The sequence below is a fragment of the Acomys russatus genome, chromosome 11 (assembly GCF_903995435.1).
Source record: "Acomys russatus chromosome 11, mAcoRus1.1, whole genome shotgun sequence".
In the NCBI taxonomy this organism is placed as follows: domain Eukaryota; kingdom Metazoa; phylum Chordata; class Mammalia; order Rodentia; family Muridae; genus Acomys; species Acomys russatus.
In genome coordinates, this window is record NC_067147.1 from 30342866 (window position 1) to 30369181 (window position 26316).

General features: G+C 47.4%; 1 protein-coding gene across 1 annotated transcript; it reads left to right on the forward strand.

Moving 5' to 3' along the window:
• Positions 1–1589: 1589 nt before the first annotated feature.
• Treml1 (triggering receptor expressed on myeloid cells like 1) lies at positions 1590–8326 on the forward strand. The gene is made up of 6 exons (XM_051152590.1): positions 1590–1731; positions 1895–2227; positions 5706–5838; positions 6449–6534; positions 6961–7013; positions 7762–8326. Exons 1-6 carry the CDS (start codon positions 1683–1685, stop codon positions 8062–8064), a joined length of 957 nt encoding a protein of 318 aa, XP_051008547.1. The 5' UTR covers positions 1590–1682; the 3' UTR covers positions 8065–8326.
• The last annotated feature ends 17990 nt before the right edge of the window (positions 8327–26316 follow it).

The following is a 26316-nucleotide window of genomic DNA, read 5'->3' on the forward strand; positions in this document are numbered from 1 at the left end:
CTTTGTGTCCTGCCTGCCTCCCATGGTATGGCCAGCCACTTCATGCTCCTGCTGCGCCTCCTGAGACGGTGAGCCCCAATAGATCTTCCCTTCCTTAGGGTGATTTTGTCGTAGCAGTATGAAAACTAATATACAGGCTTACTGAGCCTTCTTCCTCTTTAAGGAAATACAGATACTGAGAATGAAAAGACAAATAAAAACCGTCCTTCTTGGGTATACATGTTTTGGGGAAGGAAAGTGAAGGATACAAGTCTCCCCGGGTGTTTCTCAGGCTCGAGCTTCTGAGGAACGTTTGCTGCTCAGACGCACTCAACATACGTGCTCTTTGCACATATACTGCCAGGACCACGTCGAAAGGAGGGAATATTCATGGAGAACACAGCATTCATGAAGCCAATGTACACTTGAAGAAAAACAGTAATGCTTGAAGAATTAGAGAGAGAACTTGTGAATTGAAAACATCCAGAAAGAAAAAAAAAAATGGGTTTGGAGAGATGTCACAATGGTTAAGAGCATTTGCTGCTCTTGCAGAGAACCCAGGCTTAGTTCCCAGACTCCACGTGACAGTTTATAACCATCTGTAACTCCAGTTCGAGGGCATCAGGCACCTTCGCCTAGTCTCATAAAGGCAAAATACTCACACCCATAAAATACAAATAAATAAACAAATCTCTCTTAAAAAGAAAGAAGAAAGAAAGGGGCTGGGGATGTAACGCTATTGGTACAATGACTGCTCAGCATGCATGCAACGCCTGGTCTCATCGCAGTGGTAACCAAACCCAGCACTCGGGAAGTAGAATCAGGATTAGAAGTTCAAGATCACTCTTGGCTACATGACAAATTTGAGGCCAGTCTGGGTCCCCTGAGACCTTGTCTCTAAAAGGAAACCGAAGAATGAAGGTAGTAAAGGAGCCGGGAGAAGAATATGCAGGTATTCCTAGAAGGCAGGATACAGTGAATAAAGAGACAAACGGCGGAGAAAGAGAATTTATGAAAACAGGAAGAATGCCTAAGAAAGTAAGATTCATGCCAAGTAATAACCGGGCTGCAGAACAGCAAGAGAGGAAAGACGATGATGTCTCCACTCTGAAGAAAATCATATTCTCTAGAGTTGAGGAGCTTGAAAGAAACGATTTGGAGAGTCTAGGTAGGCAAAAGGCAGGTCCGGTGGGTTTCCGGGGAAGCGGCTGCAGTGAGGGAGTGAGGGTCTCTTGGTAGCTGGAGTGTGAGCGGAGCCAGGATGGGGGTGTCTCCCATAAAGACTTGAGAATCAGATGGCCTTGGGCCGCATGGAGGGCCCCTTACTCTCCTCCTTCATAGCTGTTTCTCCAGATGTGTAGTTGGGACACTGGAGATTATCATTCCCGGTTCTCCTGCCCTCCGGTAGCCGTACCCTCTCTCCATTCCCTTTGGCGGGGAGTCTGACCCCCGCCTTCCAACATATCTCCCACTTGTCTACTAGTCTCTAAGGATCTTCTGAGCTCTAAGCCAAGCAAGCCTTGGAGAAGCTCCCTGCCCCCAATCTTAGAGATTCCCACCAGTGTAACTCCAGCGGCCACCCGCTCCCCCCCCCCCCGGTTTGCTGGAGAGTCCACGTGACTGGATGAGACAGATGTTTCCTGCTCCCAGGAGCCTGCAGTATTAGTGAGGAGGTCACCCTCAGAACTGACGTCTGCCCGGCCATGGGCTACTACTACCTGCTGCTGCTGCTGCTGCTCCTGGGACTAGCAGGTAAGGAGCCGATGGAGCCGCTGCCTCCTTCACCAGCCATAAGTATCACCGATGTCATAGCTACCCCTCTGGATCCCCACATCCCTATGTCAGATAGAGTGGGGCTAGGAACTGTGCCTGCTTCTATCCAACCCTCACTCCCACACCTCCTTTCCTTCCCCAGGCCAAGGCTCAGCTGACAGCCACCCTGAGATGCTACAAGCTCCGGTGGGGTCCTCCATTCAGGTGCAGTGCCACTACCGGCTCCAGGATGTGAGGGCTCGCAAGGTCTGGTGCCTGTTCTTGCAGGAAAGCTGCCAGCCACTGGTGACGTCAGCTGTGGACCGACGAGCCCCAGAGAACAGGCGCATATTCCTCACAGACCTGGGTGGGGGGCTCCTGCAGGTGCAAATGGTGAGCCTGCAGGAGGAGGACACAGGGGAATACGGCTGTGTGGTGGAAGGAGCCGCAGGGCCCCAGACCCTGCACAAGGTCTCCCTACTGGTGCTTCCACCAGGTACGTGGTCTTAAGCTGCCGGCGCTGGAGTCAGAAAGATGACCTGTGATGGGGACTCTTGAGGCTTTGAGGGTGTGGGGTCCGCTAGGAAGGCATTGGGGTGAGCTATCTTTTCGACAGCTCTGCGGGAGTGAGTGGCAACGGAACTGTTTGGGAAGCTGGAGATAAGTCGCTAAGCGGAGGCCTTTTCCTCACAGTAGCTTTCCATCACGGGGCCTGTAAGGTCCTGTGTCTTCCTCTAACTCTCCCGAGCTGATGCTGTCCTTGTTTTACTTTCCGTGGATTTCAAACATATTAACGGAGATTAATTTTTGTGCCTTCCTCTCTGTGTGTGTGTGTCCATGAAACACCTGTATCGCCCCAGAGAATGAAGTTCACCATTTTGGATAGACTGGCTGGCCAAATAAGCATCTGCCTATCTCTAGCCTCCTGCACTGGGGTTTCATATCTAGCATTTTTTTCTTGAGTATTAGGGAGTCGAACTCAGGACCTCATGCTTGCCAACTGAAACATTTCCTCAGCTCTGCCTTCCTTTGATAATTTAAAGTTTATCTTAACAGAGTTTAGTAAGGGTCTGACCTACCGGTGGAATCCACCAGTTCCCGGATTGGCCTTTAACTCATTTAGTATTTGTTTTTCTTTTTTGGAAGTCTTACTCTGTAGCCCAGGCTGGTCTGGAACCTATTTAGGTAGTCCAGGCTGGCTTCAAACTCGTGATCCTCCTGCCTCAGCTTCCTGAATGTGAGGTATTATAGGTATACAGTGCTGTGCCTGATTCCATTCAGTTTTTAAAATTGGGGGAGCTTAACATTTTTTAAATAAAAAAATAAAAATATTTAAGCCTAATATTTATGCATTAATATTAAATACGTTAATTTTTACATTCACTGAGCAATCTTAATATAGAAAGCATATTATACTTGCCCAGTTTATTCTCACAGCTCACATCTTTCTAGGCATTCATTAAAATAAAAATGCAATTTAAGGGCTAGAGAGATGGCTCAGAGGTTAAGGGCATTGACTGCTCCTACGGAGGTCCTGAGTTCAATTCCCAGCAACCACATGGTGGCTCACAACCATCTATAATGTGATCTGATGCCCTCTTCTGGCCTGCAGGTGTATATGCAGCCAAAGCACTGTATACATAATAATAAATAAATAAATATTTTTTAAAAATGCAATTTAAAAATAGGATGCTAGAGCTCTGGAGAGATGGCTAAGTGGTGAAAAGTACTGGCTCCTCTTCCAGAGGACCTAGATTTGATTCCCAGCACCCACGTGGCAGCTCACACTCTTCTGAAACTCCAAGGGATCCATTGTCCTCTTCTGGCCTCCTTGGGCACCAGGTACACACATGGTGTACACACACATGCAGCCAAAACATGCAGACGCCTAAAATAATATTGAAAAATTTTTAAAAAGTGGGTGCTACAATAGCCTGCACTGAGAAAGAAGGCTGGGGCGTGGCTGGTGCTTTTTTATATAATGGCACCTTTCATCTTTTGTGAACTAGAGCTTGTCTCTTAAGCCCCTGCTGAAACTCTTTCTCACTTCTTTGGTTTTCCTGGCTAAGTAAGAGGAGTGGATGAGATTGTTACTGGATTCACCCTCATGGTCCCTCCACAACTATTATTTTAAAATTTGCAATTCTCTTCCCCCACCCCACCTCCACTCTGTGTGTGTGTAGAGGTAAGAGGACAGACAGTTGGTGAGAGCTGATTCTCTCCTTCACCATGTCGGCGGGTTCTGGGGTTCTAACTCAGGTCGTGAGGCATGGCAGCAGGCTCCTTTACTTTCTGAATCATCTTGCTGGCCCGTGGCTATTTTACACAGTAAGTACATGCCAGCTAACATGAGTCACCCTCAGGATTCGTCCTTCCTTGACAGGCTGAGCTCTAGTAATTCTGGAGTTTGTCTTGTTCTCTCTCTCTCTCTCTCTCTCTCTCTCTCTCTCTCTCTCTCTCTCTCTCTCTCTCTTTCTCTTCCATCTGCGGTCTCCATTCTTGTGGATAGGTGCATGTGTGCCTGTGGAGGACAAAGGTCCATGTTGGGTGTCTTACTCTCCACTTTATTTTTGGAGACAGGGTCTCTCACTGAATCTGGAACCCTGCTAGGCTGGCTGATTGCTGAGTGACAGGGATTCCTCCTGTCTCCTTCTATACTCTGTCCCCGTGCTGGAAGTAAAGACATGCACTCTGTGCCTGGCTTGTACGCAGTGCTAGGGGTCCAAATTCAAGTCTCAGTGCTTCCATGGTAGGCTCTTCACCCACTGAGCCATCTCCCCATCCCCATTTTCCTTTCAGAGACATGGCTTATGTAACCCTGACTTACTCAAAACTCGAAACATTGACCTCAGCGACCTCAAACTAGAAAAGACCCTCTGCCTCCCAAATGCTGGGATTACAGGCAAGCTCCACTATGCCTGGTGCATCTCCAGGTTCTAACTCCCTAAAAGATAGTTGACAATAATACCAGTCTGGCTGGGAAGAGGGGAGGAGGGAAGAGGCATGAGGGAGCAAGTACCTGGAGCTCTCCTCATTGCAGTGGGTAGGTGCTATATAAAAGAGATGCTCAGGCAGGTCGGCAGAGCACGGTGTCCCAAGAGGGAATGGCCTGTCCCTCAGGCAAGCAGTTAGTTTCAGAGAGTAGCTTAGTTAGTTTTCTATTGGTGTGACGAGATATCGGCTTTCGGAGCGGGGGGAAAAAAAGAGTTTATTGGGGCCTTACAGTTTCAGACAGATAGAACCCATGTCCATCATGGCAGGGAGCATGGCAGCGGGCAGGCAAACGTGGCCACTGGAGCAGTAGCTGAGAGCTCACATTCTGATCCACAAGCACAAGGCACAGAGAAAGAGGGACACTGGAAATGGCATGGATTTTTGAGGCCTCACCCCCCCCCCACCCCATCCCCAGGGACATATCTCTGAATTCCACAGCCACAGTTAAGTATGTTGTAGGAACGACCAAAGACTTTTCACAGTGGGGTCTAGGTACTAGCTGTGTTATCAGAAAGGTCACTGAGCCTTGCCTTTCATCAGTGCTCCACCATAAACCCCTTCAATCCCGAGGGCGGAGCTCAGAATGAGATCCTATCAGCCTGAAAGCCAATGAGCAGGGTTGGTGTTGAGGAGGACAACAAAGGGATCTATTCTGGGATGGTAAAGAGATCATACAGCTATGGTTGAGCATAGTGTGAGTGACCTGGAGAGATTCTCGTGTGTGGGGATGGAGCTGGCAGAGATGAAGGAATGCAGGGGCCATGGGTGGGATCTGTTGGCAGAGGGGAAATGGCTATGTTCACAGCCAGGCAGAGATGCTCATAGAATGGCCGTGGCTGCTCACAGAATGATGGAAAGGATGCTTCCCGTCTGTCTGCCTTCCTCGGAGGCCTCTCCTCCCTTAGCTTCATTTCCCTAGCATGCTGTGGAAGCTGATCCACAATGGCTATGTACTCACTAAATGTTTCTTTCTGGCTCAGTTCCAGGCCCAGGAGAGGGGGAGGAAGCGGAGGAAGAGAAGGAGACCTATAGAACCGGAAGTCTGCCTAAAGATCCTTCCTTGGACCCTTCCGGGAGTGCAAGCCCTCATGAGTTCAGACGGCATAAGTACAGGTACCAAAAAACAAACAAACAAAAAAAACCAAAAAACAAACAAAAAGAAAAACCAGTAGTACAGGAAGCCAGGGGAGCTGGGCACTGGACGTACAGCTGGTTTTGAGCTGTGGAGTGAACCCAGTGGAGAGCTGGAGAGATGGCTCAGCAGTTATGAGCACTTGCTGCTCTTGCAGAGGACAGAGTTCATCTGCAGTTCAGAGCAGCCTGTGACTCCAGCTCCAGGGGATCAGATGCTCTCTTCAAGCCTATGCAGTCTCTTGCATGCAAGCGCATATGCACTCTCATATACATATACAAATACATTTTAAAAAAATCAAATGAAGTCAAACGGGCTACCCTACTAACTCATCCCACTGCTGCGGAACTTCTCATCAGCACACAGACCGACCTCTATCCACTTCTGTAACTGGGCCTTCCCTCTGGTAGATGTCCATCAAAGACACTGTGAGAATGTGCCTCTCCCTTCCCCCTCCTTCCATTCCATCTTCTCTCAGTTATGGTACCCAAACAAAGTGGCAGTTTCCCCCACTACTCCAAGGCTCTTTCTTGGTCAGCAGCTTTCCTGAGGGCTCAGGGCTAAACCAGACTATCCCTCTCTGTCTCTCAGTATTCCCCTCATCTGGGGCGCCGCTCTCCTGCTGGGTCTGCTGGTGGTGGCTGTGGTGCTGTTTGCTGTGATGGCCAGAAAGAAAGGTAGGCAGCTGTCCACTTCCTCCCGCAGCTCACTTTTGAAGACAAGGCCAGGAGTCCGCATGGGTTTCTCACAGGAAAGATCTTGCCACTCTTTAGCTGAGTCTCCATATGCAGGAACCCCAGTGACTGATGGGGAGAGCAAAAGAAGGGACCCCAGGGAGAGACAGTGAAGAGCGGGGAGCGGAAGGAATGAGTTCCCGGTGGTATGTTTAGCGTTGAGGCAGCGGGAGGAGCAGAAAATGGGTGGGGAGGCAAGGCGGGCTCATGGGGTGCAGAAATGGAGAGGTGTAGGTTTGGAGTTGGGGGTAGAGAGGGGTGGGGGCGAGGGTGGGGAAAATGAGTCTGTATTAAACAAAGGCTTTAGAGGTTTTGGAAGGCTTGGACTTCCACTCTGCAAGTGACTCGACTGGTGTTCTCTGTTGCCAGGGACCAGGTTTGGTGTCTGTGGCCGGTCCCAGAGCTGTGGAGTTTCAGGCATGGTAAGAGACCTTTGCAGGTTCCCACTCACCACCATACTGCTGGGAAAGTAGATCCTCTGCCTCCGATGTCTGGGGAGTACCTTGGGGCTTAGGATATCTTCAAAACACCCCCACTCCACTTTTTGTTTGTTTTGTTTTTCGAGATACAGTTTTTCTGTGTAGCCTTGGCTGTCCTACACTCACTTTGTAGACCAGGCTGACCTCGAACTCACAGAGATCTTCCTGCTGTGCCTGTGTCTGCCTCCTGAGTGCTGGGATTAACGGCTTGCACCACCATGCCCAGCTTTTTTATTTTTTTATTTTTTAATGAGTCAAGGTCTCTTTATACTTGGCTGGCCTACAACTCATTATGTAGACCAGCCAGGCCTCAAATTTATGGAGATCCACCTGCCTCTGCCTCCTCAGTGCTGCAATTAAATGCATGCACCAGTCCTAGATTTTTTATTATTATTATTATTGTTGTTGTTGTTGTTGTTGTTTTGGGTGTTTCAGACAGGATCTCACTAGGTACCATTTGCCAACCTGGAACTCACTATGTAGACCAGGCTAAACTTGAACTCTTGAGTGTAGGGATTAAATGTGTGTGCCTTCATGCATGTGCACACACCACCATATCTGGCCAATGCAATGCCTTCTTGTCCCTTTGATGTGCTGGGATTGTTACAGCAGGTCCATTATGGTCTCAGGCATCCCCTCAATAGGAAGTCAGGCAGAGTGCCTTTGTGTGACTTGCCTGCTTTCATTCCAGGACTCCTCAGCAGCCCAGCAAGGCAGTGACTCTGGACTGGCTGCTGGGATGCCCACGGACATACCGTATGCGAAGCTGGACTCCCCCCCTCCCTTTGACACCACCTACCCAGGCTTTTCTCTTGATCCTCCATCAAGGACACCCCCAGCTCCACCCCCACAATTCCCTCTGCCTCCTAAGGTTCTGAAGTCCTCCAAGCCTGTGACATATGCCACAGTTGTCTTCCCAGGAGGGGACAAAGATGAAAGAACTGCCTGTGAGCCGGTTCGGGATCTATCAAACAGTCAAACCCCACCCAGCTAAATAATACACCTTAATTTATTCTCTTGGGATCATCCCTGGAGAATTCTCGGCAGCCACCCAACTAGCTCTGCTTTTTATGTCCTGAGTATGGTGACTTGGGCTCTCACCTAGTGTCTTGTCTTGGTGGACATAGGAAGTGGTGTTCAGATATGATTGAGGTGTTTGGGAACCAACTGTTTCTGCTGCTTCCTGCTGCTGGTTCTGCTGTCATTATATATTAGGCTAAATAAACCCTGAGGATGTGTAAGCTCTATGTGTGTGTGTGTGTGTGTGTGTGTGTGTGTGTGTGTGTGTGTGCATCCAGCAGTCAATGTCACTCTCCTTACTTTTGAAACAAGGTCTTTCACTGACAGTGCTAATTAAGTTGAACTGGTTGACCAGAGAATCCCAAGGATCATCCTTTTTCCCCACTCTTCAGAGCTTGGATTACTGGCGTCTGCTGTGGCATCCAGCTTTTTAATCTGGGTGTTGGGGAACTGAACTCGGGTCCTCAGGTTTACACGGCAAGGACTTTACTGATGGACCCATGTGTGAACTTCTAAGGGCTCAGTGGGCAGGACAAAGCCTGTGTCCCTACTCACGTGGTTTACGAATGGCTCTGTGAGGAAACAGCGGCACCCTTAATCAGAGTACTACAGGACGGTGAGATCCTGCAACCTGTCTGTAAAGATTCATTGGCTTGAGTCCAGGAAGTTCTTCTGTTCTGTACCTTGCGAGCAAGTGACCTATGATTAGAGGCAGAATTTGAAGGGATGGCGGGTGGGTGTGAGGGGTGCAGGGGAGTGGGGCAGTTACTGATAAGTTAACGGAGACTCAGGACAGTTTCAGTGTGGGAGATAAGGCAGCAAGAACACAGGAAGAGGAGGAATGGAAACAGACATCACGTTCCCTCTCAGAAGGGACTTAGCACTTTCAAGCACTGTGGGTGAAAAAGCTTCTCCACATTAGTCTCGCCAACGCTGGCTTTCCCAGCTCTGTAGCCACGTGGCAGCTCTGCTCTCTTTGGCCTTGGAAAAGCCCAGTGAAGAAAAAGGAGAGGGGAGGGGGCATGGCCACAGTCAAGCGTAAATGAAAGGTGAGTCCAGGCTAGAGATAGAAGAATGTCTAATGTCCCTTAGGGACTTCTTCTGAAACAGACTGGAAAAGATTTGCTCATACTGGTACTGGAACAAGAGATTCAAGAGAGGAGAAATGAAGGCTTTGGAGCCTCAGTACTGGTACAATGATGGGGTGCAGATAGAAAGGACCATAGTTTTGACTTGGGCACCCCCAGAAAAGAGCTCATGCTCATGTCACTAGACTATGGAAGCCTGGTGGGGCTATTCTGCTCTGGCAGGGCGTTCCTGAGCATCTCCTGTCAAATGTCTCAAGCTGTGACCTCTGGGGAGATGGCTCAGTGCTTGGGCACTTGCCATGCAAGCGTGAGAGTTTTGCTTCCCAGAACCCCTGTATATGCTGGATGATGTGGCGTCCCCTTGTGATTCCAGACTTCGAGGGTGAGGAACAAGCTGCCTATCAAGGCTAGTCATGCTGGTGAGCTCTAGGCTCGATTGAGAGGAGCTTCTTCAATGAATAAGGTGGAAGAGTGATGGAAGGTGATTTCTGGAATTAACCTCAGGCCTCCACATGCATGCACCCATAGGCACATACATGTGAATGAGCACCTCAGGGGAGATGGCTCACCTCTCAGGGCTCGAGCATTTATATACTGTCTGAAAGGTCCCCAGAATTAAATGAATTAATTAAATTTTGGGTTTTTTTTTTTTTAAACAAGGTTTCTCTGTGTACCCTTGGCTGTCCTGGATTCTCTTTGTAGACCAGGCTGGCCTGGAACTCATAGAGATCTGCCTGCCTCTGCCTCCCTGAATGCTGAAATTAAAGGCGTGCGCCACCACAGTGGGCTCCCTAGGATTTTAAGCTTTGCACAATTGCAGAAACTATCTACAGCTGGCAAAATCATGTCCCTGCTACAGCATAAGGCAAATCGTAGTCAGCTGCTGTGGACAAAATGAAGCAGCCCCATATCCCACACCTGGAATTAAAATGAAAACATATTCTTATGTTTCTGTGTTTTTCAAAGAAGCTGAAATTCTCACTAAATGGGACTAAGATCTATTGCACTACCTGGTGCCCTTTTTCTCCTCAAACTGTTGATTTTGTATTTTTCTTTGCTTAGCTTGCTCCTTTTTATTGTAAATCTGTATAAAGCTGGCTTTTATATAAAACATGGTAAGTACTGCACTGTTTTGATCTCCTGTGCTAAAGCTGTCAGCCCAAAAATCTTCAAATTAGCCTCAGGCAGATTTTTTGGACAAATAAACAACAAACAAAAAACCCCATCCGCACTCTTCAACAAAATATCACAAGAACCATCTTTAGGCCACACACTAATAATTTTCTTCTCTGAAACCTCTTGAGCTGGGTCCCCACAGTTCAAATCACCCTCAGCATCGTCTTCCATGCTCCTACTAGGATGGACCATGAAGTCCAAAGCCTCAAAGTGTTCCATATTCCTCCAGACAAAAACATGGTCAGGCCAATCACAGCAGTACCCCACACTACCAACTTCTGTCTTAGTGTTCTGTTGCTGTGCAGAGGCACCATGGCCATAGCGACTCTTGTAGAGGAAAACATTTAACTGGGGTTTAGTCCATTACCATCATGGCAGGGAACATGGCGGCATGCAGGCAGACATGGTGCCGGAGAAAGAGCTGAGAGTTCTACATCTGGATTCACAGGCAGCAGGGAGAGAGAGAGACGGGGGGGGGGGGGGGGGGGGGGGGGGGGGGGGGGGGGGGGGGGGGGGAGGGACAGAGAGAGAGAGAGAGACAGAAAGACAGACAGAGACAGAAACAGACAGAGAGAGACAGACAGGGACAGACAGAGACAGGCAGAGACAGACAGAGAGAGACAGACAGACAGACAGACAGAGACAGAGAGACAGAGACTAGGCCTGGCCTGCACTTCTGAAATCTCAAAGCCCACCCCCAGTGAAACACTTTCTCCAACAAGTCCATACCTCCTAATAGTGCCGCTCTCTATGAGCCTATGGGCGTCATTTTCATTTCAACCCCCACACCAGCCATGGCTCTTTAACAAAATTATCACTTACGGTCTAGTTAGGCTCACAACTGCTGTGATGAAACATGGTGACAAAAAGCAATTGGAGGAGGAGAGGGTTCATTTGGCTTACACTTCCACAGCACTGCTCATCATCAAAGGATGTCAGGACGGGAACTCAGACAGGACAGAAACCCGGAGGCAGGGATGATGCAGAGGTCCTGGAGGGTGCTGCTTACCTGCTTGCTGCTCATTACTTGCTCAGCCTGCTTTCTTGTAGAACCCAGGACCACCAGCCCAGGGATGGCACCACTCACCCATTGGCTAGTCTTTCCCCTATAAATCATTCATTAAGAAAATGTTCTACAGGTTTGCCTATAGCCAGATGTTATGGAGGTATTCTCTCAATAACTTCCTTCATCCCAGTCTGTATCAAGTCTACATAAAACCAGCCAGCACCCTGATGTAAGGCTCTGAGTTCTTCCATATAGTCAGGACTCGGATGCTAGAGAAAGATAAAGGCTACTGACATCTTCAAGGACCAGGGGCCCAGTGATATTCAGCCCTGCCTTAGGCTACACTAACTCTTTAACAAGTCCCCAGGTCTTTGAGCTGTCATCTTTTTATTATTATTTTTGGGGGGGGGGGGTGGTTTCGAGACAGGGTTTCTCTGTGTAGCCTTGGCCATCCTGGACTCACTTTGTAGACCAGGCTGGCCTCGAACTCACAGCGATCCGCCTGCCTCTGCCTCCCGAGTGCTGGGATTAAAGGCGTGCGCCACCACGCCCGGCTGAGCTGTCATCTTTTAAGGGAGGGACACAAAGAATCTTTCCAGTGAGACATGGAGGCTAGGTGGCAAATGTCTTTAAGAGCTTCTAGAAGCTAGTCTTAGTGATTCACTGCTGTAATTCTAGCACTTGGGAAGCTGAGGCAGGAGGGTCTCAAGTTCTGGAATGGCTGGGCTAAATATTGAGTTCCTGGTTTGTTTGTTTGTTTGTTTGTTTGTTTTTTAAGATTAAAGATTAATCTTTAATTAAAGATATCGAGTAGCCCCTAGAGGGAGTACAACAACTTAAAGGACTTCTGTGTGGCCCTAAAACTCTCACCTTCTTCCAAAAATCCAGAATGAGGCATTACCACATAGCTAGGGAAGAGTGGACATCCCCCACCCGTGTTCCTCTGAGAGATTAAAACACAGCTACACTCAGTGATCGTCAGAGATGCAGATTCTTGTCCAACGGCCATGCAGTAATCCTGTGGAAAGAGAAAGCAACTGGGCCAAAATATGTTTGCTGAGGTAGGAGGTGGGGTGCAGGACACAAGGAAAGGGGGAACAAAGAAGACCTGAAAGGAAGGCACCCGCAAGCTGCATGTGCTCCTCAAAATTGAGACAGGGCATGGGCTATGCTCATGATGACAGGGACAGGCTCATGATGACCTGTGTCCCAAACCTCAGGCTCCATCTGAGGTCTGGATTCCTCAGGAATACTGCAGAAATCCTGGGCAAGATTTATCCTTCTTTTTATTTTATTTATTTATTTATTTATTTATTTTATTTTTATTTTATTTTATTTTTTGGTTTTTCAAGACAGGGTTTCTCTGTATAGCCTTGGCTGTCCTGAGCTCACTTTGAAGACCAGGCTGACCTCTAACTCACAGCGATCCGTCTGCCTCTGCCTCCGGAGTGCTGGGATTAAAGGTGTGCGCCACCACGCCCGGCCTTCTTTTTATTTTTTATTAAATTTTTTTTTCACATCATATACTTTGATCATGTTTTTTTTCCTCCCTCAGCTTCTGCCAGATCTTTCCCACCTCTCTGCCCATCCAGCTTCATATCCATTCTCTCTGACAAAATAAAACAAAACAAAACCACAAACTTTTTGTTTGTTAAGATTTATGGTGGTCCATGTCTTTAATCTCAGCACTCGGGAGGGCAGAGGCAGGCAGATCTCTGTGAGTTCAAGACCAGCCTGGTCTATAGAATGAGTTCCAGGACAGCCAGGGCTGCACAGAGAAACCCAGTCTCTAAAAACAAAAACAAAACAAAACAAAACAACAACAACAACAACAACAAAAAAGATATATCTTCCTTATAAAAAAGCAGATCTAAGCAAGTAGAGGAAAAGCGGGCCAGCCCAAGGGCATCATGACCTTGGGGGATGTCCGTCTATTGACTCTCCCTCAAGTGGACAAACAGCAAATCTGCTGAGCAGCTAGAGGGCCAGGAAGCTGGTTCAGGAGATGGGGGGGGGGGGGGGGGGGGGGGGGGCGGCGGCACAGGGAGGAATCTTATACTTTCAAAGCATCCTAATGTCTTCAAGATCTCTTCGCAGTCCTATTTATACAGAGAACATCTGTGGCTGGGATCAGAACTGACTCCAGGCAAAGAAGGTGGGAAAATGCCTGGGGGAGCAGTAAGAGATCCAAACTGCTACAGTTTTCTACTTTCTGCAAGCAAATGGCATGGGCGGGGGGCAGAGAAGAGCGTATTCACAAGTTTAAAATCAGCTCGTTTTCATTTTCACCGCAGATCCCTGCCCTTGAGATGCTGCTCCTTGGGTGAACATACTGGAGGCAGAAGCGTGCATACAGACACTGGGGGATAGTACAGGAAGATGCGGGGGGTGGGGGGTGGGGAAGAGCATGGGGTAATGCCAACCAAACTAAGCATGTGCGAAAACGCTGTAAGGGAACTGGATACTTCATGTTAGTTTTAAAATAAGACAATGGTCTGGAAGATGGCTCTGTGGGTAAGGATGCTTGCTGGGTAAGAACAGGGACTTGAGTTTAGACCCCCAATACCCACATTAAAGCCAAATGTGGTACACTCATTCATGTAACCGCCATAGACAGGTGGATCCTCACTGGCCAGTTAATATAAGCAAAATGGTGAGCTCTGGTATTAGTGAGAGACCCTGCCTCAAAAAATAAGGCAGAGAGTGATGCTGGAAGACACCCAGGGCACACCTCTGGCCTAAACACACACACACACACACACACTCTCTCTCTCTCTCTCTCTCTCTCTCTCTCTCTCTCTCTCTCAATGAATGAATGAATGACTATCCATCCAAATGATACTACTTTCTGGAGGAGTCAGGGGAAAGACAGACCTGGCTGTAGAAATGCAATGGCAGCGCTCTCTCTCTCTCTCTCTCTCTCTCTCTCTCTCTCTCTCTCTCTCTCTCTCTCTTTCTCTCTCTCTCTCTCTCTCTCTCTCTCTCTTTCTCTCTCTCTCTCTCCACTCCACTCCAGACTTCTCTGAGAGGGTACCACCCCTCCCCATGCAGAAATCAGAAAGACAGAAAACAGTCCTACTATTTCTTCAGCAATGTAGATCCAAAGAGAGCTAGGGAGACCAGAGTGTCCAGACGTGGTGTCCTGAGGTGTCTGCAAAAAAAAATCTGTGGTGCTTTAAAGGCTATTGGATGAGGTCTAGCTATGGGCTTGAACTCTCAGAAGGCCCAAACCCACCACCTCCAAGCCTCCATACCTGATTTTCTGGAGACATGGAAAAAGCCAAAGTAGAGCTTGGTGTGGTCCAAGGCTCAGATGAGCTGGGCCATGGTCAGCACTCCCTTCCTGAAGAACCAACACAGGCTGCTCTCCTGAGTGAACAGCCGCTTCTCTCTGTCATGTTCTGAGAGGATTGCTGGAGGTAGCCTGAGGGACACCAAGCAACCCCACAGTATATTCATTCGGTGTTTCCACATGGCTTCTTTCTTGCGTGAGAACCTTTGACAGTGTCCGGGCACACTGTCAACTAGCTTCCTGCGCTGTCCTCCCCGCCAGCCAGGAAATGGCTCCTTCTACCTCCAAGCTTCTAATCTTGTCGTCCCACTACTTGGTCTTTAAACAAATTACTTTTTCTCCATGATACATTCTCTTCATTTGAACCTAGGATTTCCCCCCAGCCACCTCTTCTTTGCTTTTTTTTTTTTTTTTTTTTCCTGATGAATGACCCCAGTTCTTGCTGTTTAGAGCCCTTCCGATCTGCTTCCTAGATCGTTGTTTCAACACATCGGACACACACATGGATTACCTCTTTGTGTGTTTATGTGTACACATGTCAACCTCAAATATGGTTCCTTAAGTACCTTGACTTTTGAGTCAGGGTCTCTACCTAAAATTTGGAAAGTTTTGTTTTGTTTTGTTTTGTTTTAGCTAGGCTGGCTGACGAGAAAGCCATAGGTATCTGTATGTCTCCTTCTTCTCAGCCCTGGGATTAGAAGTGCATGTGACTGTACCTGTGGGTTCTGAGTCTTGAAGGTGTTTCCTTTGATGGCAAGGACTTTAGGAGCCACTGCCCTAGTCCCACCCATAATGGCTATCTTTTTGCGACCTTGCCTTCTCTGTTTGTCTAGATCACCATGCTTTCTTGTCTTCCTCCTGGCTGACAAGGTAATCTTGGTTTCTTTTGCTAAACCAACCCTTGCCATGCCATTCCATTGATGTGCTGGTAGGTTTTCACCAACTTGATACAAACCTGGACGTAGCTGGGAAGAGGGATTCACAATTGAGAAACTGCCCTCCATCTGATTGGCCTGTGACCATGTCAGTGAGGCACTTTCCTGATTGCTAATTCATGTAGGAGGGCCCAGCCCACTGTGGGTGGTTCCATTCCTAGGAAAGTGGACTGTAAAGAAGGCAACCCAGAGGAAGCAAGCCAGGAGGTGGTGCTCCTCCATAGTCTCTGCTTCAGGTTCTGCCTTCAGGTCCTGCTTTGACTTCACTGTGTTGGACTGTGACCAGTAAGACAGAGCCTTTCCTCCCCAGGTTACTTTGGTCATGGTGTTTATTTATCACAAGAACAGAAAGCAAACCAGGACATGCCCTCCCTCGCTCCATATCACGGTTCCCAGTAACATTTCTTCACTGGTAACTCCCTCATTTGTATCTCTAGTCCAGCCCTTTCCTATGATCTCAGACTCACACACTATGATGCCTCCTCTTCAGCTCTGCCTGGCTGTCTCACAGGCATCTCCAGGCACATCACTCTCAGTCTTCTGCAAAATCTGTTTCTCCTCAGCCTTCCCCAGCTTAGAAGTATTTCCATCTGTCTTGAGGCTCAGGATGTAGATCTTGGGATTATCCTTGACTCTTGAACTTCTCACTTTCTAGAATAGACTCACAAGGGAACCTTGCTAGCTCTTTCTAGGTACAAAGGCAACCCCTTCCCACTCTGTGGCTACCGTGGTCTAAGCCACTTCCAATTGTTTGACTACAGTAGCCTTCTGAACTGCTCTCTCTACTTCCTTCTTTGTCTGTTTCAGTTTGTTCTCAATGTAGGACCCAGAAAGGATTGAGGACATGGTTCAGTGGGTGAAGAACTCGCTGTGTAAGTGTGGGAACCTAAGTTCAAGTGCAAAGAATCCATGGGAAAGCTGAGACGGTAACACACACCTTTAATTCCAGTGTGGAGAGGAGCATTGGAGAAATTCTTAGGTCAGCTAGCTTGGAGGACACAGTGACAGACAAGCAGGCTCTGTGTCAAACAGATGAGGACCAACACTAGGATTGTTCTGACCTCACAGGCACCCCCATGACATCCCTCCCACACAATAAATATTATAAATAAAAGTAAACCTCCATCTCTTTGCAGGCTCCACCAATGGTGTCTCATTTCTTTTAGAGCAAAAAACCCAGCCCAACAGTGGCTTAGAAGACCCGTGCCATCTGCCAACCTGCCCCTGCCAGTTCCTCTGAGCTCATCCCCTATTCTCCCTCACCAATTCCTCCTACCTAGAAGGCATGGCCATCCTTCCATCTTTGCCCATCCACTCCTGGCCCAGGTCTTACGTCCTTAAGATATATTTTCTCTAATGCCGTTCCTCCGCAAGACATTCTCTGAGCACTTGAGTAAAACCGATTTCCTAGAATTCCACATCCCCTGCTACTGTTTCTTTCATTCGCCAGCCAGGGAGCTGAAGAGAACCTCAGGTGGCTGTGAGCCCGAAGAGAACAGACTCTCAGGAGACAGGCTTCAGTGAGACAGCTTATTTAGATGGGGTGGGGGTGGGGGATGTGGGATGTGGGAGGGAGGAAACAAAGGCTACTTAAACCTTTGGAGATGGGTGTACATAGTAGGCTGGGGCCAGGGTGCTGGGGATGCTTCATTTGCGTAAGGAGGAATTCCAGATGCTGCTAGACCTTATAAGACCTTATAAGGGGAGAGGAAGTTTAACCTGGCTACTGGCTACTTGACCTTGGGGATAAAGGTGGGGGCAAAGGGCTACCTTCTTTGTTGTTGTTGTTGTTTGGTTGTTTATTTTTTTAAATTAATTCATTCATATTACATCTCAATTGTTATCCCATCCCCTCTATTCTCCCAATCCTCCCTCCCTCCCGCTTACCCCCTACTCCTCTCCCCTATGACTGTGACTGATAGGGACCTCCTCCCCCCTGTATATGCTCATAGGGTATCAAGTCTTTTCTTGGTAGCCTGCTATCCTTCCTCTGAGTGCCACTAGGCCTCCCCATCAAAGGGACGTGGTCAAATATGGAGCACCCGTGTTTGTGTGAAGGTCAGACCCCACTCTCCACTCAACTGTGGAGATTGTCCTGTCCATTGGCTAGATCTGGTTAGGGGTTCGAAGTTTATTGCACCTATTGTCCTTGGCTGGTGCCATAGTTTGAGCAGAACCCCTGGGCCCAGATCCGCTGGTCATAATGTTATTTTTGTAGGTTTCTAGGACCCTCTGGATCCTTCTATTTCCTCATTCTCCCATACTTCTCTCACCTAGAGTCCCAACAGGATGACCTCCCTCCCCTCTATCCCATTTTTCACACAGACCTGGGGCAAAGGGGGCAGCAATCCTATTCCTGCCAATCTCAGGATGAGATTCCAGGGTTTGGACACACCTTGACCCTACTTTTGTTCTGGGCAAGCTTTCTCCAGTCCCACAGCTCCTTGACCCCACACACCATGTTTATTACCACCTAACATATATGTGCTTTCCTATAACCTAATATGCTACATGCTTCCCCAGAGCCAAGATCAGAGTCTGGCACCAGGATGCTTTTTATAGAACACTGAACAGGCAGGTAAAAGGCAATGGTGAGCACTAAAAAGGAAGACAACCTATTTCCTTTCCCTTTTCCTAAGTTAGTGGTTCCAATCTCTCTGTAAAGGAGGACTCTAGGAGAGTCTGACGAAAGCTATAATCAACCCCCCATTAAATGCTCCTTTTTATTAGCCCACGTATTGATCGGATGTCTTAAGAGATTTTTTTGTTTAATTGTGGCAGCTTTTCATATATTCTGGATGCGTACTTTTTTCCACATACAGCCATCCCAGCTTTTTATGTGGGTTCTGGGAATTTGAACTTGGGTCCTTTTGATTTCACATCAAATGCTCTTATGTGCTAAAGCATCTCCACAGTCTGCTGGATATGAATCTTGTCTGATATATATCGGATGTACTGGCTGGTTTTGTGCCAACCTGACACAAGTTAGAGTCATCAGAGAGGAAGGAGCCTCAGTTGAAGAAATGCCTTCATGAGAACCATTGTAAGGCATTTTCTCAATTAGTGATCACTTGTGGAAGGGCCGCGCACATTGTGGGTGATGCCATCCCTGGGCTTGGTGGTCCTGCGTTCCATAAGAACTCAGGCTGAGTAAGCCAGTAAGTAGCACCCCCTTCATGGCTTCTGCATCACCTCCTGCCTCCAGGTTCTTGTCCTGTTTGAGTTCCTGTAGTGACTTCCTTCCATAATAAACAGCAATATGAAAGTGTAAACCAAGCAAACTCTTTTCTCCCTGTGGCAGTTTGAGCGAAAATGGCCCCCCTAGTACTTTGAACTTTTTCAAACCTACTTTATTTGGGGTTCTTTAATGCTTATACCTCCCTTCCAACCCACCTACCCTAGATAGAGAAAAGAGGTTAACAAGAACAGGAGAAACAGGTCTTTATAGACTGTTCCTTGGAGCAATTCCACTGGAATAGTTGGCAGGATTCTAGCAGACCCATTAAACATCAAACCAGCAATTCAGCAAAGGTAACTGTAACCACAGCAGCCAGAACCTGGAACAACAGCCAGAACCCAGAACCTCAAAGTGTTCTCTGGAGCAGTTGTCTCTAGGAGTGTCTTGAAGTGCAGTGATAAACAGCCAAGACCAAAAAGCCAAAAAAGCCCAGCCTCTTGTTTTGGACATGTACACACACACACACACACACACACACACACACACACACACACACACACACACACACACACACACACCCATCTCAGAGTCCATATTAGGATGTTTATTGGTTGGCAAAAACAAAACAAAATAAAAACAAACACGCCCCCACAAGAGGCAGTTCTTCCTCTAGTGGACAAACATCACCTGTCCTCTCACAAGTCTGTTTCCAGTGGAAAAACATTGCATATCCTCACACAAATCTGTTTCACATCCCACACTTGGGATCAAAATAAAAACATATTTACAACCACTACAGGTACTATTTGGGGAGGTGTGACCTGGCTGGAGGAAGTGTGTCACCATAGGGTTAGGCTTTGAGGTCTCAGAAGCTCAGGCCAGCTCTCTCTCTGCTGTGTGTGCATCAAGATGTAGAACTCTCAGCTCTTTCTCAAACACTATGTCTGTCTGCTTATTGTCATGTTTCTTGCCATGATGATAATAGACTAAACCTCTGGACTGTAAGTCAGCCCCAATGAAATATTTTCCTTTATAAGAGTTGTTGTTGTTGTTATGATCTAAGTAACAGATGCCATAAAGTCACACCATGTGACATATCTCACGTGGGTGGTTTATTAGGAAGGGGCATACGGAGGCTGCCTTTGGGTGAGGGTGGAGGAAAGAAAGAGAGAGGGGTGACTGGGCCCCCCCCCCTCTCTCTTTTCTTTTTAATAAGGGGATGTGGCTCATGAGCAGGTGAGGATGCAAGACACGTGGACAGTGGGAATGTGTCTTATCTTGGCAGCTAGTGACGATGTATTCTGCTGGCTCCCTGGGGCAGGCAGTGATTGCTAACATTCCTCCCTTTTGTTTATTATGAAATAGAAGGAACTAGAAGGGGGTGATGGTGAGGCGGGGATAAGGAGGAATAAGGTCTTTAGGCTACTTCCTGCTGTCTGGGGGTGTCGTCATTCAGGGTACTATTGAGCCTCACCATCAGGGCACACTGGGTAGTCATAGAGCTCAGGCTCTATGGCCAGTGGTTGATAATCCTGTAACAGTCACTGATTCATTATTTGGTTAGAAATTTTTTGAATTTGTCATTGGAGAAATGCAGAGTGGAAATTGATAAAGCAAGGGGCAATTAGTAAAAGCAGAAAAACGAGTCAGGAAGGGCAATATCCACTTTATATGGAGTTTTCTTTTTTCTTTTCTTTTCTTTTCTTTCTTTCTTTCTTTCTTTTTTTTTTTTTTAAAGATTTACTTATTATGTAAACAGTATGCATCAGATCACACTATAGATGGCTGTGAGCCACTGTGTGGTTGCTGGGAATTGAACTCATGACCTCTGGAAGAGCAGATAGTGCTCTTAACCGCTGAGCCATCTCTCCAGCCCAATATACAGGGTTTTCAAAGGCCCAGGCTTGGAGGCATTGAGTTGTTCCATATGTGTTTACAGGTCTGTTTGGAGTTGTTGGTTTTTGTTTTTTACTATACCCAATTGATTGATGAAGGACAACACTTTTTTCATCTATAAGAAGATCTAGTTCCTGTCAGTTTTGAAGTACCACTGCCGGCGGGGTGTCAATTTGTCCTTAAAAAGTGAATATGGTTTGGGGCCGCTGCTGGAGGTCTTGTAATAGCTGGGAAGAAAACTGATGACACAAGGTTAGGGAAGTGGTCAGTCCTGTGTCCCAGCGGTGACATCTGCAGTTATTCTTGTGACAGCCCGAGGGGTGAGGGTCAGGGGGATCGGCAAGATCTGAATTGCCCTTTTATTCTGTAAGGCAGCTATTGAGTCCCCTGACCTGTATTGATATGGGCTCTTCTCCAAATTAGGGAAATTCCCCCAAATTAGGGAAGAGAAACACTAGTGTGCAAAGTCTTGACCAACTTGCAGGTAGGTGATGGTAGGCTTGAGTACCACAAGGAATCAAGGGGCCATGGACTTCAGGGCACTGGGGCTGACATGAGGTATTGAGGGTTATGTTTCTGTTGCTAAATCTAGGAGATTTAACGCCCCTACGGAATGTGTCCCAGATGCCTTAAAACAGTTTGCCATGCGAAAGAGGGTGATGTGAAAACAGTAGGGAATCATGGCAACACCAGGCTCAGGACAGTTGGTGAGTGGTAAAGTAAGGTTATTTGACAGGGTCACTGGAGAAGCTGTAAGTGGCAGTTCTGAGCTAGCCCCTGGAGAAACTCACAGCCAGCCATCTCCAAAGTGGCCAGGTTGGGTGGTCTTAAGGAGTTGGTAGGCGGAGGTCAGAGTCTGAAGCAGGACTTGTATCATTGATAGCTTGTATCATTTAGGAAAGGTGATGACTTTGGAGGGGTGTTTAATCACCTTTTCTACTTCCCCTGTCCCGAGGGGTTGGAGAATCGGGACATGTTTTCTTTGAATATCAGTTGTGCTTACTGAGTACCTGGGGTTGATGCAACAGTAGAGTTTATTTATCAACAGTGCCCGCTTCCCACCTGAGATTCCATGGGTCCCGGATATGGAAGTAGAGAGTCTTGTTTGTTTGTTTGTTTGTTTTGTTTTATTGAAATATTCTGTAAGTAATGTTTAGCATTTTAAATATCAAACACATAATTATAAATGCTTATATCAGAAAATGAAGCTCTACACACACACACACACACACACACACACACACACACACACACACACACGAAGATTTCATGAAGACTTCAGGATCTCAGAGGACATGGATCTCGAGGAAGGTCACTTGTTAGGACATCAGCTTGGAGAAACTGATAAACTCAGTCCTAGTGGGACTTGATGAGCCAGGGTGGGTGGGTACAGGGGCTCCCCTTTTCTGAGGAATAGGGAAGGGGGATAGAGGAAGGGGTGGGGCTGGGAGGAGAGGAGGAAGGGGCTATGGCCAGGATGTAAAGTGAATAATTAATTTAAAAAGAACTAGAGAGTCTTATCTTGTAGGTAGAGGACAGAGTCAGGGAGACGTGTCATAAATGGAGAATGGTATTGGCAAGACCAATATGGGCAGCCTCCGTATCTGTCTGACCACTCTTTACAGTAATGTTCTGTCTGACGAAAGAGGAAGCGACAGAGAAGTAATTAACTAAAGGGAAAGAGGAGTCTACACACGGGTGACGGGAATTCTAATCGGCTCCTGACAACCTGCTATGGAACAATTCTCTGGCCCTATTTGGAGAGACTGTTTGCTATAAGTAAGGGTTTCTTGAACTTCAATTCTCCATATGTAAGAGTTACCCTGGACAGAAACAACCAAGAGGGAGAGGAGGAAGAACCTAGATTCTGTTCAGCAGAGCCGAGCATGGCTGCCAGAGTGAAGCTTCAATTCTTCTGGAAGTGGGGACAAGGTGGTTGATCTCCACATCCTGTGAAACTTAAGGGTCCTGTTGGGGCTGGCATGTAGGAAGGGGAAGTATCCTGAAGACTAAAGGGCTTGAGGTGGGATAGGTGACTCCAGTGTGGGAGGTCCCCCATCTTAGCAGCTGTAGGGGTCACAAAAATTACCTTGAAGGGGCCCTGACATTTAGGGGAAAGTGGTGAGGGACACTGGTCTAGTGAGGAGAGAAGGACCTGATCTCCAATGTTGATAGGGGACAGGCAGGAGTTTGGCCAGCTTAGACAATGGCCAATAAAGTATCAAAAGAGGAAGCAGAGATGACTGAGTAAGGGAGTGAGTAGGTGATGAGGAGGGAGAGGCGAGAGGTTGGGTGAAGGACCAAGAGTCAGAACTAGTCATCCATACATGAGCTCAAAGGCTGAAATGGAAAGAGGTTGTGGTGTAGCCTGAACAAGGCCAGCATCAGGAGTTTTACTCAATCAAGGTCAAGTTCTTGTGATAGTTTGGGAAGGCTTTTTTTTTTTTTTTTTTTTTTTAGGGAGCAGATCATTTGTTCTATCTTTCCTGAGGACTGGGGATGATATGGGGTATGATGATACCAAGGGATGCTGAAGGCTTTAGATAGGGTTTGGTGAATACAGGAGGTGAATTCAGGACTATTGTCTTACTGGAGGGAGGTGGGGACTCCCAAGTGAGGAATGATCCCTTGGAGGAGGAAATCAGAGACTGACTGTCTGAGCCCTTTTTTGGTGGTGGGGAACGCCTCCACCCACTCTGAGAAGGTATCCACCAAGACAAGAAGCTGCCTAACACGTTGGACTGTGGGTATGTGAGTAAATCAACTTGCCATTTGGTCCCAGGGAGAGAGGGTAGGAAAGGGGGGGATATAATATCTGGAGTTGGGTTCTGATATCTGACAGGTTTTACAAGAGGCAGTAATAGCCCTTAAGCAATCCAGATCCTCAGGGGTGGGCTGCAGGTGGGTCTTAACAAACTGACACAAGGCTTGGCAATTAGGATGGTATAGATAAGAGGAAATTTGAAGAGTGTCAGGGGATGACACGGGGGAGTTGGTAGTGCAAGAATGTCTTGTGGTAAGTGAGATGGATCTGGGCTTCCAAGGGCCACAGCTCTAGTTGCCTTGTTGGCTCAGGTAGTTCCCTTAGAGATAATGGAATTGTCGGACTAGTGGCACCAGCAGTGGACAATTCCAATAGCTACGGGGAAATGGGAGGCTTTTAGTATGGCCATAATTTGGCCTGCATTGGTTATTGATTCTCCTTTTGTCATAAGAAAGCCATGCTGTTTCCAGATGGCAGTGTGGGTCAGGAGGATATGAAAGGTATAGTTAAGAGTCTGTGTAGATGTTTAGGAATTATCCCTGTGCCAACTGGAAAGCATGGGTAAGAGCTATTAGCTTGGCCTGCTGATTAGTGGTGTGGGCAGGGAGGGTCTGTGCCTCAACCACCTCAGTATCCGACATTATGGCATGACCTGCTTTTTGGGATCCTTCAGGTACAAAGGAGCTGCCATCTGTGTACTGGGTATAGGTGGCCTGAGGCAATGTGCCCTCCTTGTATGTGTGAGGGGTGGGGTAATAGCTCCTCTAAGGTCTCAATGCAGGAACGAGATGGGGAGTGGCTTGCATTTAGTCAGGGAAGAAGATCTGAGATATTGAGAGGTGAGCATGGTTGGAAAGTAAGTTTACTTTCTACTGTGGCAAGAAGGAACCCTGGAGGGAGGTAGAGTTTGGCCATGGAAATCTGCCCCATACTGAAACAGACCTGGAGGCAGGAGAAGGTTCTGGATAGAACATGCTGGCTCTTTGGCTATGAACTGTGAGGTGTGATATACTCAAGAGTGAGATTTTTCTTCACTGGTGTAAGAAAAGGCAGGAAAAGCAAGGTTTCAGCACCTCTGACAGATTTTCCTGAAAGTCAGTCTCTCTCTCTCTCTCTCTCTCTCTCTCTCTTTCTCTCTCTCTCTCTCTCTCTCTCTCTCTCTCTCTCTCTCTCTCTCTCTCTCTCCTCTCCTCTCTCTCTCTCTCTCTCTCTCTCTCTCTCTCTCTCTCTCTCTCGCGCGCGCGCGCACACACACACACACACCCACCCCACACAGCATAGGGGTGGAGGGCACAGGAGAGAAGGAAGTGAGCTGGAGACAGTGTGTGAATCTTCCTGAGGGCTGGGGCTCTCTTATGCTTAGAGGGGGGATGGGTTCCCATTCTTCTGAACTGACTAGTTTGAGGGTATGTCCCCCTCCCCCCCTCCCCCTCCCCCACAGGGATTGAATAATCCTGGCAAAGGCAGGAAAACTGACTGGTTCCTGATACAGGAGCCTATCACTGGGAGATTTAACACCCCCACCCCCCAAAAAGCCCACCATTGTTTTAAAGAACCTGCAAGTTGGCCATCTAAATAGTGGAGTGGAGGGTATACTGATCGACCTAGTGTTGTCAGTAACTTAGTCTCACATCTCTTGACTCTCGGCCTTTTTCCCTATGCTTTTTTTAGAGAGAGTATGGAGAAGTGTGACTATGCTAAAGCCTAAACTGGCAGGACTGACCCAAGACTTAAAATGTTCTTGCTTCCTTGCTTGATTTTTGCTTGAGATTTCTAAAGATTTTGACTGAATTGAGATGAAATAGTTGAACAGTGTGGGTGTTGGCACATGCCTTTAATCTCAACACAACAGAGACAGAGACGGATGGAACTCTTGAGTTGCAGACCGACCTGGTCTCCACAGGGTGTAACCCTCTGCTGATAAGATAAATTACTTATCATCGGCCTAGGATTTAAACTGACAAAAAGCCAGGCATGGTGGCACACTCCTTTAATCCCAGCACTCAGGAGGCAGAGGCAGGTGGATTGCTGTGAATTCGAGGCCAGCCTTGTCTACAAAGAGAGTATAGGACAGCCAGGGCTACACAACAGAGAAAACCCTGTCTCAAAAAACAAACAAACAAAGTGACAATTTACTATGTATGTTCCATTTTTTTTTTTTTTTTTTTTTTTTTTGAGACAGGGTTTCTCTGTGTAGCCTTGGCTGTCCTGGACTTGCTTTGTAGACCAGGCTGGCCTCAAACTCACAGTGATCCACCTGCCTCTGCCTCCCCACTGGGATTAAAGGTATGTGCCACCATGCCTGGCTCCTTTTTCTTAACAAAGAATTATATGGTCCTTACTGATATAAAGGATGGAGACACACCAATCTTAGGTTTATGTAAAGAAAAAAAAAAGATGTAACTGCTCTAAAAAAAAAAAAAGGCCAGGTAATCTCCTTGAAAGTGGAACGTCCCCTGGGCATGGTGGCACATGCCTTTAATCCCAGCACCTGGGAGGCAGAGGCAGGCGGATCACTGGGAGTTTGAGGCCAGCCTGGGGAACAGAGTGAGTCCACGACAGCCAGGGCTACACAGAGAAACCCTGTCTCAAAAAACAAACAAACAAACAAGCAAAAAAGATAAGAAAAAAAAAAAAAAAAAGAAAGAAAGTGGAACATACACAGGAGAACTGGTGCCACAGAGTAATTGGTCAATGTAAGGACCAAGTTTGGTTGGGGAGACAGACAGCTGCATGCCTCCCATGTAGAAAAGGGGTGAGACAAAAACACCCACAACAAATGTAAAAAGCCAGGGACAAGATGCCTATGGTATGCACAAGCCCTTAAGTAAAATGGGGGTTTATGTAATATTTAAAGCTTAATGTCTTTTCCTTTGCTCAGAGAAACCAGC